At 50.7% G+C, this 19,727-nt stretch overlaps 1 protein-coding gene across 4 annotated transcripts in view; it reads right to left on the reverse strand.

Annotated features, from left to right (window-relative positions):
* Positions 1-19,727, reverse strand: part of B4GALNT3 (beta-1,4-N-acetyl-galactosaminyltransferase 3) — a 69,587-nt gene that overhangs the window by 12,094 nt on the left and 37,766 nt on the right. For 2 of the 4 annotated variants that reach the window (XM_054215633.1, XM_054215652.1), the window contains exons 2-13: positions 16,243-16,346; positions 15,525-15,602; positions 7,974-8,069; positions 7,370-7,460; positions 6,385-6,485; positions 5,967-6,034; positions 5,333-5,411; positions 4,837-4,903; positions 3,208-3,351; positions 2,714-2,823; positions 1,707-1,807; positions 334-410 (exon numbers count right to left, since the gene is read on the reverse strand). In XM_054215633.1, coding sequence (XP_054071608.1) covers positions 334-410; positions 1,707-1,807; positions 2,714-2,823; positions 3,208-3,351; positions 4,837-4,903; positions 5,333-5,411; positions 5,967-6,034; positions 6,385-6,485; positions 7,370-7,460; positions 7,974-8,069; positions 15,525-15,602; positions 16,243-16,346 — 1,116 coding nt within the window. Of the gene's footprint in view, positions 1-333; positions 411-1,706; positions 1,808-2,713; positions 2,824-3,207; positions 3,352-4,836; positions 4,904-5,332; positions 5,412-5,966; positions 6,035-6,384; positions 6,486-7,369; positions 7,461-7,973; positions 8,070-11,568; positions 11,778-15,524; positions 15,603-16,242; positions 16,347-19,727 lie in introns of all 4 variants that reach the window. The other 2 variants (XM_054215663.1, XM_054215642.1) reach the window with 2 other exon arrangements.

A 19,727-nucleotide genomic window follows, 5' to 3' on the forward strand; every position in this document is an offset into this window, starting at 1 on the left:
GCAGGGCAGGTGCAAGCATCGGCTGCCACGCTGCACACCTTTGGCTCTGTCACTTCTGCCCACATTTTTGCTGGAATTGCACCTCAGCTAAGCTGCGGGCCCGAGAGGCAATTGTCACGTTGTCCACTACAGCCCACTGTTTAGTGACCTCCCAGCCTGCCCTTACAAGAAGTAAAAGTGGCTGCAAAAATCTCCCAGCCACAGCAATCTGGCAGAGAAGGACTGTGACCTCCTTGGTACAGAAAGTCAACAGCTTCTTGCAGCTGGTGCTAGAAGATCACACACAAAAGTGACCGACAAAAGCATCCTCTGGGCTGACATTAGGGCCCCTACCTGGCTGCTCTGTCTTTTCTCCAGAGTCCAGGCTCTTCTCTGGCTGATCCATTGTCATGTACTTGTAGAATCCAAATCTGCAGAGGGAAGGGCAAAACACAAGTTTGATGAGTTACTTTGCCCTCTCCAAATAAATTATGGCCACTGCTTCAGAGGTAATGGTCCATTACTCTGATTTCATCTACCCAGCATCTCTACATCCTCCTTTCCCAGCAAGTCATAGGCTATCATCATCTTTATCTTTTAAATCTTTGGGCGATCAGACCTTACTCTGAACTGCCAAAGACATCAGCTTTCCTTGCTTATCATCCCAATCTCTCAGACATTTTCTCATAAGCAGAGGAGGAAATCCCAATACCCTGAAACACTTCTTTAGCCTCCCTTAAGCTGCTCCTTAAAGCTCACTAATGATGTAGTGCTCACAAATGCAAGTCATCATGCTGCAAAAGCGGCTCAGGCAGGTAATTGCAATGACCTCCCTCTCTCTTCCCTCATACCACCGTCCATGCGCTGTCCTCATGTGTCTGCGCTTCAAGCTTTTGAGAGGGATTTCCAGGATCGTGTCCCTCCATGTGTGCTTGACGCCAAGCAAAATGGACCCCCAGTGCCCAAATCCTATCACAATACAAATGAATTGTCAAAGCAATAAACCTGGGTGGCACCTTCCAGCCCATGGCAGCCACCTTCTCCATCCTTTACTATGAACCCCAGTCCCAGGAGTTCCCTCCCAAACCTACAATATGATCTGTTGTTCCAGCCCTCAATATAGTCCTGTAGGGAGGAAGAAGATGTTGAGCACAGGGAGGGCACCATCAATTATCTCACTGGAAAACTGACTCTCTTTATCCTGCAAAAAAAAGTCCTCCTGAATGGAGGGGGGTCCTCACACAAGGGTGTCTGCCTTTGGCAGGGGGGAGCATGCAAACGGCAGGATCCCTCGCAGGGCCACAGCTGGGAGCCAGACTCCAGTGTAGACGAATGACATGCATTTCTTCCCCTGGAGAGATGCCTGGTGGTAAGCACGGTTTGGCTTTCACAGCGACAGCCATCAGAAGGCTCCAGCTGTTGGCAGGCAAAGTTTGCTGGAAATACACTCCCTGATGTAGTGGAACAAACACGCTCTGACCCAGCTACTGGGTTAATAGAGCAAGAAAAGGAGCGGCAGTTTCCCCTTGAGACCTAAATTTATTTTCACTTAAAGGGAGCATAAGTTATGGAAAGAAACCATAAATGCTTTAATGTTTTGCAAGGCTTAGGGGATCTTTAAGAATGAAGAGAGTCCTAGAGAAATGAGTATGAAATTCCACTCCAGTTCTAGCCTTCAAACCATCTCCTCCCTCCCTGCTAGTAAACCCACATTTGCAGCATCCTACCTTTCCAAGTAATAAGGGTTTTCCTGATAGAAGCATTTGTTGTCTTTCTCCATGTGGCTCAGGCGGCTGTAATCATTTGGGTAAACAAAGGACAAATGAACCTGGGAAGAAGGGAGGAAAATAAAGTAAAACCCCTATAAATGCCAGATATCAGCCACAAGGTGACCCAGACACGGTTGCAGGATGACCAGCCCTTTTGAGACGGAGCAGGGGTTGCTTACTATTTGCCTCTCCAAGGCACCTGGTAGCAGGCTGTGAGAATAGAAAACAGAAGGAAGAGTGACGGGAAATGTGCACGGATATGTCTTTTTCTCTCTCTCTCTCTCAGCATCTGTCTGTCCATCTCCGTACCTGTGTGTTTAAGTCCTACAACAAAGCGAGAACTAGCTGGGAGAGAGGTGGGCAAGTCCTCCTGAAGAGATGCAAGGGATCGCAGAAGCCCAGAAAGCGTGTGGGGGAGACCTTCAGGCAAGGCTGAGGGAGCCGGGGTCACCGAGGATGCAAGTCCCCTGGAGAGCGTAGGCTTGTACTAGCATCCAGGGAAGGCAAACTGTGCTGGTGACCTGTCCCCAGCAGACCTCAGAGTCTGCTCTGCTATGCAGGGGATTAATCCCTGATACGTTGCGTGACCCGCAAATGTGAGCTCCCTCTCAAGACCAGTTTTAAGCTTGTTAGGGGCTTTAGTAGTCCACACAGACTACAGTTCACCCCATGGACAATAAAATCCTCGGTGACTGTGAGGCTCCAGGTGAAGGCAAGCGCAGCTCTTTGGAGGTTTGAGGGGCTCTGTAAGACACATAAGCTTGTAGCCCAGTGAGGCCCATGAGCAGTGGCTAGCACTTGGTGTTGACCTTTTACATGTACTGGGATGCAGAGACCTGACCAGCAGATGGTCAAATCTGCCCAGGAACTTCAGATCGATGAAGAGGCCCCCATGGTTAATGGGGTCTCCCTCCTTCCTCCTTGTGTTCCCCTGGGCAAGTACCTGCTTAAGGATTAAAACTTACAAACTGGAGTCCCTGGTAGCGCTGCAGAGGAAATCCATTCACCAGGTAGCTGGGCTTGTACGGGCAGTCTGGCAAGGCTCGGCGCACACGAGACTTGCTGAGCAGGGGCACTGAGAAGAAGAAACACAGAGGCAAGCGTTGCTGGTGGAGCCCTGCTGTAACCGATGCGCCAGCTTAGCTACTTCTGTGCCTGGTTTCTATTTATCCATGTGAAATAGTAACAGATACATAAAGCAAACTATTTTCCACAGCTCATCTCTTTACGTTGCTGGGGGTGTCGTGTGAGCTGGATGCCAAGAAGAGGAGCCGGGTGTAGTTTGTGCTTTGTCTCCTACAGCGACTGATATTGTATACTGCCCCTCTCCTCTGCACTGGGGAGCAAAAAAGCGTGGCCTTTGATAACGGTGGCGTAGGAGGGCAATTTTTCTCGGCTGTGCTACTGCACGTGCTGTGACAGGCAGCAGCTCCCTCCTCAAGTGCTTTGCAAGTCTTACCTTTGTAAAGAGTGTCCCGGGGGTCAGGCTTCAACATGTCAGCTGGGTGCGCCTTGCTGCCTGCGCTGTCAGCAGGCCGGCTCGTGTGACTGGCCAATGTCTGCGGGATATGCCCAACCTCATCCATCTTTAAAAGTGTCTCATCTAGAAACCAGAGAGAGAACGCAAGGGGGAGGAAGGGCTAATTCATCCCTTGTCCCCAAAAATGCCCTTCCCCAGTGTCAGCCTTTTCCAAACAGCATTATTAGCATTAAATTCATTTTAAAAGGAGATAGACAAGATGAAAAGGAGGAGAAACTTGAGGAGCAGAGCTTTCGCCTGTGCTAGAAAAGGAGGAAAAGGGGTGAGTCCTTCAGTGGCTGAGGAGGACGATGCTTCAGCAGGAGAATGGAGGCCAGGAGCAATGGGAAGCTTAAATTCAAGACTGGCTATTGGTTACATTTTTTCTTGGGTGCTGCTGCCCAAGGACTTCATGTCTCCATGGATCTTACTCTGAGATGAGGAGAACTGAATAAATATCCAGGAGGGAAAGGCAACATGCTGCCAAGGGCACTGGGATTACTCTCAGCAACTTTTGGGTACTAAACAACATGGGAACCCATAAGGAAAGGGATGACATGTGATACAACCAGAGGCTGATGTGGCAGAAGGAAACACTGTACGGGCAGAAGGTACCAGATAAAGATGAGACTGCAGCACTGTGCAGGGGGATCTTTTGGGATTTGAGTCTTCCCTTCTACAGGGAATTAATAAGAAGACAACAGCAGAAGGAAAAAGGATGGAGACAGAAGACCTAATGGAAAGCCTAGTCCTGGCCAAATGGCAGGTTTCAGAAAACAGAGCAGCAGGTTGCGATCCAAGATACAGCAAACAGATGTCTCGATTACATCGGGGAGTCTTCCATGGGCAAAAGTGTTGGCAAGGAAAAAAGCCCAGAGATATTGTAAGGCAACAGTGGTAGATATGGAAAGGGGGAAGCTGGCAGAGGAAAGCAATACTGACAAAGCTAGATAAGGGTAAACAGGACTAAGGAGCTCCTTAACTGATAAAGGAGTCAGTTGATGTGCTAAGATGGGTTTATAAAACAGGAGGAAATGGGCTGATGTGCTTGCTGCGATCCAGCGGCAACTTGAAGAGACTTGAGACTGATACAGAAGAAAGCAACGTCCCCCAGTATCACTAGTGTATCCCATTGTGTCCACCACACAGATTGAAATCTCCTGGAAGTAACACAGTGGCCGCTTCTCCCTGGTCATGTCCAGCTGCCAGCGCACCCCCACAGCTCCCATGTTATGGGCCTCACGTTCCCCTGAGTTCTCTGCAGGCAACCTCCATCCCGTGTTACTCTCACATCTGGAACAGTTCTCACGCTTGCAGCCTCTCCGCTCTGCCCTTCCTCACTGCCTCCAGATTTCCCTGAAATAATGTTCCAATCCTACTTCCAATTCTCTTATATTTAATAATGAGCCCAGAGATCTCTCTCCTGACCTGTCTCCACTTCTTTTTTTTTTGTAATGATCTGTACGCATGGTATTTGCCTGCCTAGACTATGATTCATGGTGAAACTCCACTGATATGTTTGGGAAGAATGGGGAGATGCTCAGGGAAATCTGTGGTGAGGATACTTACTAGCATAAAGAGAGAGGTATTGGGAGTCAATGACTTTGAACTTCGCTTCTGGGTCATTCAGCCTCCACTGGAACAGAGAAACACATTAAAATGAAGTGCTTATGGAGTTAATCAAGCCTGAACAAAAGGAACAGGCACAAGATGTTTTTTCACCAGATGGGCTCGCAGCTTCCTCTTTCTCCTTACTATGACCGAGTTTATCTAGCAGCAAAAGACTGGGAATGAGCTGAGATCCCCCAGGACACATCCAAAGCAGGAAAGGACAAAGTGCTGCAACAGAAACTGGAGAGGGCAGAACTATCCCAAGCAAGCAGAGGAAAGAGCCCTGACATGTGGCCAGGACAATCCCACAAAGAAGTAGGTAAGAGCTCTGGAAGGGATTAGATACCCATGCAAAGAGGAACTGGGGGCTGGGAAAGGAGGGAAATCATTAACAAATATCATTCCTGAGCACTACGGGGATGCATATACAGCACAGCCATTTGCATAGACTCACTGCTACTTCCACATGGTCTGTTCCTCTGTCATCCTGCTTGTGCAGCACCTCAAAATAGTACCTGCCTGCAGCTGACAACCTGTGAAGAAAAACGTGTCTGTCACCAAAAGCATTAAGGAACATTTCTTAGCTTGTCAGCAGACAATGAGTGGAGAGAAACCCCACCCATGAAACAACCTAATTCTCAGCTTGAGCAGGGTTAGGACTGCCAAGAAAATCCAGATGCTGACAGCGAGATAGGTAGCTTCCCTTGTGCACCTGGAGCACTCCAGACCCTTCTCAGTTAAATTCTGAATAACTCCCTTTCAGTCTTGCCTGCTGGGTTTTGGCCTCTGTGAATCCTGGCCAGTTCCAAGGCAGGAAGCTCGGGATACAGTTCATATAGAGGAGTCTGGATCTGCTGGTGGCTGCTTCCTCCAGGGAAGAAAAAGTCAGTGTTGCATTCCTGCAGTAAATCAGCAAAGCAACTGGCACAGGTACGGATGTGTCACTTCAGCTTTGGCGATATCCCAGACTAATCCCTTTCTCTATATTGCTAAATTCTTCAGAACAAGCCTGGGTTCCTTTTCCTTGTCCTTGTGATTTCCTGGCCATGTGCAAAGATGGCTGGGAGAGAGGGACCCTGCTCACTCACCTCACCATCTTTGACTGCTGGCTGTGAAATTTCCCAAACTCCCCTGGCGCGGTCCACTCCTTCCCTGTCTGTGAAGAGACAGAAAATGCTCTAGTTAAGATGAGTTTCTTCCCTGGTTACTGCGCTGGGAGTGATGAAGCGGGAAAATTGAGCTACTCCTCCTGGTAAGTTGTCTGTGAGATCCACGACGTGTGAACAGATTTAAGTCCCTTAATCATGAACGTGGGGCTCCCAACAGCACCACCAACATGTAACTGGTTTAAGGTATGTCGTACCCATCTGGCATCTGTGGTGTTGTCTGTAGTTGGGCAGGAAAAGAAACTTGGGTAATCCAAGGAAGTATGTGAGACAGGAAGGTCCCCATCCCCACAGAAACATTAAAGCCTTGATGGAAGAAGCCATGCAGCATGCACTGTACCTTGCCTACACTGGCCAGCAGCTGGAGACCAGAGGTCTTTTCATCTGGACTCAGCCAGAACTCAGCATTGTCATCCGCAGCAATGGCAAACTGAAACTCCCCTGTCGAGAGATGGAGGGAATAAGTAGGACTCTGGGGTAAGGGCTTGCATACAAAACGGATTCTGCTCCTCTAAAACACTGTCTTCACCCTTTTTCCTGGTGAGACTATACCTTCCCTTTTGATATTACCACCCCCACCCCTTTGACCTTCTCTGAATTCTCTAGCTCTGCTGTGATTGAAAACAAAACTTTACAGATGCAACTATCCCTCCTGCACTGGCTTCACCTGACATCTACCTTGGAAAGCTTAGAAGTCGATGCAAAGTCTCCCTGCCTCCCCTTTTGCTTCCAGAGCAAATTTTTGTGTGAGAAGCTGCGTTTGGATGGAGGAACGTGCACATGGAGCCATGAAGGGAGACAGAGGTGCTTGAGTCTCTCTGTTCTGGCTGGGGTTACAGAGATGGCAGTTGAGGGCCAGGGGACCAGAAAACGTGGGTGAGTGCTAGCAGGCTGCTCCAGGCAAAAGCATGCAGCTGGGCGATACAGATGTCAGCTGCTGTCAGATGGCATTCATGCACCCAGGGAGCAGCAGGAACATAAATGATGTCATGTACGGTCCTGCGCATGCGAGGGAGAGAGGAAAAGCTGGGGGATTGCTCATGCCCACGTACACGCCATGGGGCTGCGCATTCATGACAGCATTGTTTTTTATCTAGCACTTCCCATCTGTTTTCGTCTGTGCTTTTCATTTCCACCCTACAGGGGAGGCAGATGTGTTTTACCCATGCCAAGGCCACAGCCCGTCACGCACAGCTAGCTGGGCCAGCGAGGGACCTGGCGTTGGCCTTGCTGGGGTGAAGGTACCAGTGTCCATTACCAGGAGGGGAGGGAGGGGCAGGTGAGAAGAGACACGAGTGGTGGCACAGCAACCTCAGAGCCCTCACCGTCAGTGAAAGGATGCAGGTAGCCAAATATCCGGAGACCATAATTGGTCCATTTTGGGGACACAGCCATCTTCTTCAGTGTAGTTCGTGTCTGAAGTAGATGAAGAAAAAAAAAAACAATAAAAATAATTAGATGTGACAGGAACAAGGGGGAACGCAAAAATCCTGGGACAGGTTGGTAGAGGGAAGTATGAGGTTTCCTCTAGGAGGAGATGTCTGGAAAAGGCAGAGGGAAAGAGGGGGCCAGGTGACAGACAAACTGGGGCAAGTGCTACTGAGGAGGGGAGAGCTGCATGGGGGATGCCGGTGGGATGGTGGGGACAGGACGTGGTGTTCCCTAGCCACTTGAAGGGACAGCACCACATACAGGGCTCATTCACCCCTTGTCCGAGACCTGGCAGAGCAGCAGGGGTAAAATGAGCCTCCCCCATGCAGCAGAAGAGCTGCTACCGTGGAACCCTTGTGAAAGCTTCCTACTCCCTCAGCAGGAGGACAGAGGAGGTGATGGAGAGGGATGGGGACAGGATGTGAAGGGAGCAGGGGCGATACAGCTGGGAAGCAGAGATGGGAAGTGTGGGACAGAGGGTGTTGCGGTCTTACTCACATGGGGGAAGAGGGGGAAGTGGAGGTTTTTCCTGAGCTGCTCAGTGGAGCTGCCGCACCAGTCCTCGAACACGTGCAGATTGGCCTGGCCCTGGAACTGGGGGGCAGAAGCGGGACACCATGAATTGCTGTGTCCCTCCCCTGCATCCCTCCCCTGTTCTGCCAACCTTGGTCACGGCCCCGGGACTGGAGCACTTGTGACAGCAAAGGAAGATGCCGCTGCTGTGACAGGCTGGTCTGCAGGAGACATGGCTCCAAACCCCTGTTTCTCATCTGCTGAGAGTTTGGGGTTGGCACAGGTGACAATCTGAATGGCACTAGGGAACTGTGACATCTCAGTTAAGTGACCGGGGTTCACTTCATTTTGCTCCATCAAGGAGGTGTTTAACCAGAGAGCTGTGCTCTGAGGTCATGGTGTGGGACACCTTGTAGGGTGGCAAATAGCACCCCCCATGACCAAGCAAAGAGAGTGTAGGGTCTTATGCCCTCCAAGGTGGTGTTCCGGACTCCCTCACCATTTAGGGCTATTTTCCTAACCTGAGGAAGAGAGAACACCCTAGGGAGCGGTGATGGCAGATGACCTTCTCAAAGCATGTCTGCAAGGTAAAGCTCATGGAGGACAGTGGGGACAGGGAGATGGGGGCTCAGCAGGGTGGAGAGCAGCAGTGCAAGCAGGTCAGTGGGCAGCATGGCCTCTGCATGCCTGCAGAGGCACAGAAATGCCAGGGGAAGCCAGGGTTCCCTCCTGGACAGCATGGGTGTCCAGGTACGGGTGGGTGTCCCCGCTACCCAGCCAGCCCTGCCAGGAGAGGCTGTCAGTGCCCAGTGGAGACCTGGAGCACAGCTTTCCTGGGAAAAACTTGCTGACCGCCGTGGGATTTCAGCAATACGCTCCTCAAGGCACAGCCTTTGTTTTTGTCAGAGCCATTTAGAAGGGAGGACCGAGCTCTTTGCCTGCAACCAGTGGAGCTGGATGCTGAAACCCTCCTCGCAGGACCAGCATCCAACAGCAGAGAATAAATAAGCTGGAGACTGTAGAAGTTACCTTAGATGGGGAAACACTGAAGAAAGGAATAGGTTGCATTGGGACTGGGGAGGTTTTGCCGCGGCTGTCTTGCCTATATAAGGGCTGTGCGAGCAGGGCTGAGGAAACTGCTGGAACAGCACCCAAACGTCTACAGATGGCAGCAAATTCTTAGTTTTCGCTGGGGAGTCTCTAGCAGGGCTGAAGCAGCACCGTGAAGGAGGGCCCAACCCCTCTGTGCGCTCCTGGCAGAGAAACTGCTTCACAGAGTTAGTTAATCTTCCCAGGATAGCGGGTTGGGGTTTCGTTTTGTAATAAACCATGGCTTGAAGGAAGGACGCAGAGCAGACTTGGCCTGGCACCAGCTCATGCAGTAATGCTCCTTGCGAGCTGTGGGCTTTAGTCATGCACGTGAAAACCATCTCTGTGTGCCAGGCAAAACACATTCACAACCACTGCTGTTCTTGAGTGGTCTCTCGTCAGCCCTCTCTCACTAGTGTCTGCACTGCCAGGACTTGACTGATGTCTGCAAGCCCATGTTGTCCCCGGCTACCATCTCCTCTTCTTTCCTCCTCTGCTGACATCCCTCAGCCTGGATTCTGCCCATCAGGCAAGAGGAAAAGCAGTGAGACAAAGTGGATGTAATTCCCCAGAGTGGTGCTGCACAAAATCAGAGAGGAACTATGCAGAGGGCTCAGGGTGATGGATGCAGCCAAGAGAAACCTGGGACTCTGTAAGGTCTTGCAGTACACATAAATCACGGCAAGTGTGACAAACACTGAATTGGAATGTAATTGCCGGGCAGTCCCATGCCCCTTGGCCAAACCCAGGTTCACACTCAAGGGTCTTACACTACTTTTCTCAGTCAAATCAAATAATGACAATTGCTGTTTCTTGTGGAACATGAACTGAGGTGAACAGGCTGGGCTTCCACAGCGAGTCACTGCCAGAAACGGAGTCTTACGGCAGTCTGCTGCTATCCAGTGATGCTGGTTTTTCTTCTTAGAGAGCTGCTCGCACTCTGCAGATAGCAGGCTCAGATCTCTACCAAAATGTAGCACAACACTCCCACACTGTGGAGAGGCTGGTGCTGCAGTCCCCTCCTGGCAAAGACAGACCCAGGGAATGCTCTGGGGGCTCAGGACTGCAACAGAGCTGGGCTGGCTTTGGCATGGGGTAGCCCAAATGCCAAACCAGATCTCTATGAGGGAAGTCCAAAAAGAGTGGCTAGACTTGCTCAAATGTTTGCAGAGGAAACCTGGACCACTCCCATTCTAATGCAATACTTCACTGTAGAGTTTGGCAGTATTAGGGAGAGAATCATAGAACCACAGAATCTGTTGGGTTGAAAGGGACCTGTAAAGGTCATCTAGTCCAACCACCCTGCAGTAAGCAGGGACACCTTCAACTAGATCAGATTGCTCAGAGCCTCATCAAGCCTGCCCAAGAGAGGGCAGCCTAGTAAAAAATCAGGCAGACACCACCATACTAGATGCTCCATCAATGCTCTAAGAGATGGTCCCTGAGATTTCTAGCCTGACACTCCTGTCTCCAAAGTCTTTACAAAGCCACCTGAGAGGAGATTCTAGAAGGAGGTAATGAGATTGCTTCACTTTCCTACATTCACAGCTATTAGAAATAATTAACTGGTAAATAATAAGCATTTCTTGCGTGTGGTTTCAGAGTCTTTTCTAAAGCAACACATTTTCTCCTGCACTACAGCAGCGTAAGTTACTCTCTGCTTCCTCTGAAAGGGAAAAGAAGAACATTATTGACAGATAAGTGCTGGCTGCCCAAAGCGCTACTCTGGGACTGAAAACTGAGCTGGGCTTTAATTTTAGGTCCCCACAAGTCATCAGAGCAGCAGCTGTTTTGAAACCCTATCACCTCTGTCCCTCCAATTCAACTCATGGCTGCCCATTGCAGGCAGCTGAGAAATTCCTCTGTTTGCTATTTGGGCCTCCTCTGGAACATGCAGTAAAAATCCCCTGCTTGGGGCTTTTGCAGATTGTAGCGATAGATAAACGGCACCATCGTTCACAACTCATGCACACAGCTCCTGAGAAATCTTGATGGACTTTCTAAAACATGGCTACTGCATTTGACTTCCCAGCTTGGAGCTACCTGGCCCTGATTTTCAAAGGGCTGGAAATTTAGGACCCAGTAAGCAACAAGCTAAGTTCCCCTTCTCCCCTTAAAAACACCTGCTTTGAGAATTTTGGATAGACTGATTTGGCCAGAACCAGGAATAGAAGCCAAGAGTCTGGGCTTTCAGTGGGAGCTGGTATTACGTGGTCTGAGCCTTCCCATTTAGAGGGCTCCTACTGGCCCTCGGCTTCCTCCCCATTCCAACCCCACCTCCCAGTTGCTTATCTCCAGCCTGCTGAAATAGCAGCATTGCAAGAACTCAGCTCGGATCCAAAACGGGCACAGGTCATGCACTAAGGACACAGTCAGCATGGCGCGAGCACGAGCTGCTCTTCCCAAGGAGGTCTGGGCAGGCTGGTACCCTCCTGAGCGCAACACCACGGACACAAAGTGACAGCGCTGCCGAGGGAAGGGAGAGCCAAACCTTAACAAGAGCAGGGAGGTGAGAGCTGGGACGGGCTCTTGCTTCAGTGCTGATGCAGCAGCCTCCGCGGCTTCAGGCTCCGAGCCCCAGCGCCGACCCTTCCCCCCGTGCGTGTTGAATTAACACCCGCCTGCAGCCCTGGTTTTGGATTAAGTGACTTTGGTATTTCCGCTTCCTTCTAGTGAGGAATTTTAGATTATCAGCCCCTCCTAGGAAAACAGACCGTAAAGGAGGATCAGGCGCACAGAGAGCACAGACCTCTCTCCCGCGCCCAAACGCCATCATGTCAAAACCACCCAGGGGGGTGGCACTAAACACCCAGCGGCGCCTCCCGAGCAAGGAGGCCCAAGGAAGAAAGGCAAAGCAGCAGCAGAGGCCGGGGCAAGCAGCAAAGCCGGGAGGATTGCAGTGGTGGAGACATGACCTGCTGCGCTGGAACTGGAGCAGGATGGAGAAGAGAGGTCTTTCCTAATTTAATCCCCAGTGGCTTTGGCATCACGGAGGCAAATCAGCTGCGTAGCTGCGTGCAGCGCAGCGCCCGGGGATGATAAACAGGGCACAGAGAGGGACTGAGCCAGGGAAGAAAGGCGACATTGTGCTGCCAACTGGAAACTCCTGAGTTCATAAGACTCTTCTGTCTCCGCAGCGCGGCCGCGGCCCCTCCTCCTGCCTGGCCCAGCTCCCCTGACTGAGTGACATTCAGCAGCCAGCAGCTGGGCTTCGCTGCAAGCTCTGCCGTGCTGGGCACTTGTGGGAATCCATCAAGACAAGTGAGCGACAAAGCCCCCCTGTCCCACCGAGCCTTGACACTTGATGGGCACGAGCGGCCAGGAAGGGACGTGAGCAAGGACAGAGCGAGCAGCCATAGCTTTGTCTTGTAGTCCTCTAAGGAAAGGATGCTTCCTCTTGGGGTGGGTTTGGTAGCAAGAGGATGCCCTAGCACAACGCTCTGGTTTCGCGCAGCACCTAACGCAGGCGCTGCCTGCAAGGGTCTGTGCTCCCGGACATCCCTCACACCTCCTTCCAGCAAGGAGGAAGTCCTGAAGCTGCGCAGACATGAAGAGGGGGGACGCGTTTTAAATGCCACGCAGCGTTGCCCAGACCTTTCTCCTCTCAGAGCCAAACTGAGGGGTTTGCAGAGGTAAATGAGAACAATCAGGCTAACCAGGCGCATTTCTGAAAATCCTCCCCCCATACCTACGTCAGTGCCAAACGATGACACTCAAGGTCCCACAGCGCAGGTTTGCCCTGGTGATCGCCGGGAACCTTGCTGAATCAATGAAACAAAACGCCCCACTTCTCTCCAGCCTGAGGAGGCAGTGGGTGATGCTGGGAGCTGGAAGACTTTGCCCTGGTGCCTGGAAGGGACAGTGGTGGTAGGGATCATCTACACAGACACCTTGAAGAACCCAGGAGTGAGGCTGAACCCTGCTTTGCCCCATACGCATGGTATAACTTCATTAGGGATTTCCTACAGGCACACTTTCCCACCACATTATCCAAGGCTGAAGACTGAAACCGCCGACTTCATCTCCTGATGAAGGAGGAAAATTGAAACCTGTCCTTTTTTGGCCATGCTGGCTGCCAGCTCACCCTGCAACCCTGTTAATTATTTATGTTTGTCAGGTATATAACTCTCTATTCAAACAAAGCCCAGCTCTCTGACCTGTGAGAGGCAACCTGCCGCCCCTCACCCCAGGAATGAGGCTGCAATTAAGTTCTTAGAGATGCTGTGGGGAGGGCACAATGGGATCATAGACCCTGGGTAATTAATTTGGGCAGGGTTACAGAAAAACTTAATCCTTAGGCCAGGAGAAATTTCAGCCAGTGGTTAACAGGACAGCAAACAGCTCTATACAGAGTTGTGCCCGTGGATCCCTCTCCATCTCCTGCAGCTAGTACTGGTGAACCGCTGGCCTCTGTTTGCAGTCAGGGTGGCTCTGCTGTCCCTCTGGGTACAGACAGTGCTGCAGCAAAGAAAACTTTGCTTTATAGAGACAAAGAGAAAACTGGTGAAGGAGGCAGGTGCTTCACAGAGAGCAGGGCCGATGGGGCAGAAAAGCAGGGAGTCTGAGTAGGGCAAGGCCATCCAAACCAGCTCCCCAGTCTGGTATCCGTACAGCCTGGGACTCAAAAGTCTTCTCATAGTGCATCTGCCGCACATCACCTAACACAGGGCACAGCCAGGGACTTGGGTACCCACAAACTCCCAACACAGCCCGTCTTGAGGCAACAGCCCTGCTACCTGGCAGAGCTCTCCTCCCCAACAGGTAGCAGTGCAGGACAAGGCAGGAGGCACGCAGCACCCTTCCAGGTGTGGGGCCATCTGGCACCGCACACCTCAACTCCTACCCCTTCCCCTTGGCCAGAACACCTCTCCACTCACTCGCCCCTTGACAGCATCACACCAGGGTGGCAGGTTTGCAGGCTGGTGGGTGCCTTGCCCAGAACCGGGGCACGCAAGGGCATGAAGGTGCCCCACCAGCCAAGCAGAGGGCTTTGCAGATCCGTCCTGTGCTAAAGACGTACCTTCTCCCAAGCCACAGTGCTTACCCCCCAGTTGCATTTCTAACATAGTAAAGGCTCATAGAGTCACAGAATGGTTTGGGTTGGAAGGGACCTTAAAGATCATCTTGTTCCAATCCCCCTGCCATGGGCAGGGACCTTCCACTAGACCGGATTGCTCAAAGCCCCATCCAGCCTGGCCTTGAACACTTCTAGGGATGGCCCTCAACAACTTCCCTGGGCTCATTGCACACCACAGCTGTCAGGTTTCAAAACTAACATGCTTTTGAGAAATCACCAAGGAGGGGATCAGTGACATCAGGCAAAACCTCAGAGAAGCTGAGGGATGCCAGGCAGAACCTGTATCACCTGGTGCCGTGGGAGAGGGGAGCAGTAAATGCTCCGTGTTGTCCCTGTGAGCAGCAGCAGTCCTAGCCCCGACACCCCGCTGGCCCTTCGCCCGCAGCTGCTCACCCAGGAGGCAGCCCTGCCTGCCCGCTGCCTGCAAGGCCCTGTGGCCGGAGGAAGCCCCCAGGCTCCAGCTGGGACTGGCACTTACCAGAGCCGATGCAGCAGAACAGATCAATGGGCTGGTCTGGTTCTGGGCACTGTGAAACAGCCAGCACCAGGAAAGCTTTAGCTCATGCTGCAGGGACCTAAAATGCTCAGTGCGATGGCTGGAGGGAGGCACTTTCCTTCCGCCGGCCATTGATCATCTCCCGCCCTGAGCACAGGGAGAGCAGCCTGCTCCCTCCCCAGTGAAGCCGCAGAGGCCCTTCTAATTTGTGCAGGTCTCTAATCACCTAGAGGAATTTTAGCAAGCTGACTCCATTAGCTAAATGCCCCCTGGCTGGTGGCCCTCTCATTATCAGCAGGCTACATTGCTCCCTTATCTGAAAAGGAATGGTGAGATAAGGGAACAGGGGAGGAAAGAATAAACGAGGCATGAAGGAAACAAAAGGGAATGTTTACCCCAGTCTTCAGGGGTCACCAGAGAAGGTCTCTGTTCATCAGAAGTGTCACTGAAGTGGAGAAATCTCTACGTATGACACACAGGGGTTTGATAGCAAGCAAATGCCAGAGCATTTGCAGAGTGTGACACTTCTGCATGCCACGGTTGTGTATTTGCTTGCTGAATGCTTGGCTCTACGCAGTCCCAGCCCTGAATAAACTTCACCTTTCAGGAAGGTAGCAGGCTTCAGGGAATTATGGGTGGGTGCTTGGTGCCTTGATGGCTGGTGGACACCACAAATTATCAGGAATCTGGACACTCTTGTCTTTCCAGATGATTACTCAGGTCTGTAAGTGCCATTAAGCCAGGAAAGGGTGATAGGGAATGAACTTCTAGTGAAGCAAGTGAATTTCCAGGCAGAGGTCCCTACCTTCTGTTATCACCGCACAGGTCTCTAGCTACAGCAGTCTAATCAAAAACGATGGAGGAAGGCACCCACCTCTGGCATCCACGGGACAGGGTTGTCCACAGCTGCATAATTCGATTTATTCCTCCCACCTCTTTGCAGCTCTTGGTTCTGAAATACAAGTAGAGAAAAAGTCCAAATAACCTGACAAATGACCCAGCACTGGCACTTACACAAGAGGGCTCAAACCTGGTCACAAGAACATGTGAGAAAGAAAGCACGTTCCCAAGCTCCCTTTCCAAAGGACAGGCCAGCTTTCATGGCCATAGTGGGGTGAAAATGCTCCCTGGATTTACTGACAGCAAATCTCCATCGTGAGCTACTGAAGGGAAAGGACACGAGCACTTTATAACTGTCTGCTAGCACAGAGTTAAAACTTAGGTCATTCTCCCTTTTTATTTTTTCCTATCCTTGTTTCAAAAAGGTCCACGCAATAGTTCTTCCAACATTTCCTTCAGGCAACAGTACTGAGATGTGCTTCAATAGAGACCTACAGGCTCCCTCCTTAGTGCTACCTTCCTGTGCCACATACCCAGCCAGCTTCAGCCCACTGCTGCGGCTTAGTATACCTAAAATAACTTAATTGAGTACAGTGAAATCATTGTACATCCACATTGCTGTGAGTCAGCTTGCATTTTGCCCTGTGGCATGCTCTCTTTCCTGCGTGAAGAGAGAACTGTCTCTTGGGGCCAGCATCAGAAAGGACGGTCTGCCCTTTGAAATGTTCAGAAGACATTCCAAGCCTCCTCACCTGGTGTCCCAGCTTCTGTGGATAGTAAAAGTGAAGGCTTGGGTCCCCACCTGGGACATTGGTGTCTGCCAGAGCCTTAGCCAGCTCCCTCCAGCTTTCGTATCCTGTGCAGAGGAAACAGAAAGAGATGTCAGAGTACAGGCTAAAAAAAGAAGCTGCAGCAGTTACCAGAACAAACTGGTCCTTTACAGGGCTGAGAGACCTCTAACACTCTGGAACAGTCCAGCAGAGACCAGGAGCTGTTTACGTTACTCAAAGTTGGCACACTGACACAGAGAAAGAAATTGGCTTTGTCTTCCTTAAAAGCTCTTCCCTCCTCCTTATTAATTTGTTATATTAAAGATTCATCATAGTTCTAAAATACATGTCAGAGATTCCATTAATCACCACAGTACTGGGAACCTCTTTGGGGATCCCCCAGATAATCTCATTGGTCAAACTAAAGAACATCAATTTTTTTTAATTAGCAATTCCAAACAAAAATAAGTAAGACAATAACCAGATTACTAACTAGTTTAACCATCAAAAGAACATTATCCTGAATATGCACCTATTTGCACAATAAAAGCTTTCAATCTTCTTTTCTTGAAGGAAATTACAGCAAAGAATGCATCTGATGGGACATTCAGCTGTAATGCCTAAAATATTAGTAGTGGTGCGGTTGAGGATGTTGCTATTTAAGTAAAGTCAGCTTCCAGGCTCAAAGCGACTTCATTTGACACCCCCATCCCTCCCAGCCTGCTCGATCCACGAGCCAGGATCAATTTTGGTTTCCTTCTATGGCTCCGTTGGCCTCCCGGGCTTAGAAGGGACAAAGATGAGCAGACGCAGCATAACCTTGTGGCTATCCATAACTGCCGTCCGCATCACTAACAAGACAGCGCTGGTGAGCAGAGCTCACGCCTCCCAGCAGTGTTACGGTGGCTCACACTATGCGGTTTTCAGATCTGCTAAACATTTTGGGATTGAGTCAGCAACTAACCAAGCTGCCAGCGGCTCAGCGCTGTGCCCACGCTGCATGATAGCTTAATTGTGAAGAGAGCGATTGCCAAAACCCCCGCAAGCACTTGCTTCTCCCAGGCTGGTGGCAGACCAGCTTAATATCCACGGGAGCAGAGCCAGACTCTCTGCCCATTTTCTTTAACAACGGAAATCATCCCCAAAAATCACAACGGAAGTCATCCCCAAAGCTCTAGGAGGTCCTGAGGAGTTGGCTGCCTTGGTATAAAAAGGGAACCATCCTGCCAGCTTCAAGTCCGAGCACTGAGACGAATGGTCTGAGCCCTCTGCACTGCTCCTCCAGCCAGAACGGGCAGCGACATGCTCTGCGGGGGCGGCACAGCCCACTGCTTGGGAAACCTCTACTGTTTTGGGGCCAGCATACCCATCTTCACCCTACCCGCCCATCTTCACCCCTTCACCCTGCCCACCCAGCCCAGCAGCAAAGGAGACTCACTGTGGCATAAGTAGGAGCGTGCTCCATCAGTTTGCTTTGGTCGGGGTATTTATAAGCCAAGTGACTCAGATCAGCTCCAAAACATCTCTGAGCTACGTAGAGGCCAAGGTGAATCCAAAACAACCCCAGGAACTAGAATTCACCAACGACCCTTGGACAAATCCCTGCCCCTGTCCGTGCTAAGCTCTTGTCCTCTACTGCACCTACAAACAGGGTTGCAAAACTCTGTGTCTACTTGGTTCTGAATATGGGTGCTGCGGGGTCTGGCAGAGGTGAGTAGAAGGCAAAGATGTTGAAGCTGCCTCCTATGACGTGGTGAAAAAAAAAAGGACAATTAATGAAAAGAAAGTGCAAGAGATGTGGAAAATGTGCAAGTAAGTAGTTGGAGATGCAACTGAGAGATAAGACTCAGAGGCAACTAGAGTGTTCTGTTTTCTTGACATGAGTGTTGGCTTCAATGTGTGGGTTTCATTCAGGCCCTGTTAGATGCTGAACAGCCACAAACTTCTGGTCTAGGTCTTCCCACCCCTGGATTCTGATCTGAAGCTACAGGTTTAAGTCTATGACTAAAAATATCGACATTTACCTTCTGCAGAAGATTTTTCAGACACTCTGGGTGAGTAATCTACTGATTAATGCAGCTAAGCACATCTCGCGCTTCAGGGACTGTGTCTTCACATAAAATAATGTATTATTGGTGAGCTTCCGCCTCATTCAGAGCAACAAGGCAGGAGCCACGGTTCCTGAGTGTCCTGCAGCAGGACGCACGGCCCCACTCGCAATGAGACTTTGTTATTTGCATGAAATTCATCACTCACTGCTTCAAGGGCTCATTGTACTAGTGGGAGAGGGGAGCACACTTTTTCAGAGGAGAGACCCAGAAGAGTGTGACTGGCTAAATTAGAAAGAAACCTAGTAAAACAGGAATAAAATAAAAAAACAGCAGCAAAAGTCAATTCAGTGATTCACTGAGAGGGGACACCAAGAGAAGTAGTTTTTTTTCTTTTGGGAAGCGGGGAGAGATTATTTGGTTTCATTGTTAAACTCAGGATTTCACTTCTCTGCAGAACAAGCTCAGGATGAAGCGCTGGGAGCCAGCCTCTCCTGGGAAGAGGATGCTGGCCACCACAGCCGGCTGCTCCACAGTGGCGACTCCAGGGCTTGTCTGCGCTTCAGTTCCTGCGCACGGCTGGCATGGAGCCCGCCTCGCAGCAAATACAGAAGCCCGGCTGCACACCAGTGCCAACAGCTGACATTTCTCTGACCCTTGGAAAAGAGAAGAAAGCGTGGCAATTCTCTGCGTTGTACAAATATTTACCTAACACATCAGCCAAACACGGAAGAGACAAAACAGCTAGGAGTTAATCTGGAGGTAGTGATTTCCTTGCTGGGTAATTTGTACTCTGGCAGGCTAATTCCCCAATGTGGTAGGAAATTATTTCCAGAAATAATGGGATAAACACTCACTCCCCTCAGAGAAAGTTCTTGGTGCTCCAGTTCCTCTCCAAAAGACTGTCTTTTCCCTGGGGATCTTCATGGGGCACCCTTGGAAAAGAACCTGGCTTTGCACATGCGTTCCTCACTAGGAGGAGGGAAGGAGCTATAGAAAAGAGACAGAGCTCCTCCAGCTTCCTGTAGCCAGAAGACCTGCCGAGGCCAGCTGCTGATTGAGGACATATTGAAGGTTTTGTCCCCAGCACATGCCACGGGATTCAAGACATCGCCTTGCAGGTATCCCCTCCTGCGCGACAGCCAGAGAGCAGAGCCCTGCAGCTACATCCACTGCTCTGTCTGAAGAGCACCAGAGCAAGGTCGTTCACCACAGGTTCTACCTGTCCTTGAGGTCTCCATCAGCTCTGCATAGCAGCCCAGATGCTGGAGCACTTTCTTGATGGCTATTTAAGTCAAAAAGAATACACCTGGAAAAAAGGAGTAGGCAGGAACTAAAATACCTCAGCAAACACTTCAGTATTACTAAGAGGGAACGCCAGAACTATTAGCTTTGATGGTTTTGCTCCAGCCCCTCTAC

The sequence above is a fragment of the Rissa tridactyla genome, chromosome 1, assembly GCF_028500815.1.
Source record: "Rissa tridactyla isolate bRisTri1 chromosome 1, bRisTri1.patW.cur.20221130, whole genome shotgun sequence".
Taxonomy (NCBI): domain Eukaryota; kingdom Metazoa; phylum Chordata; class Aves; order Charadriiformes; family Laridae; genus Rissa; species Rissa tridactyla.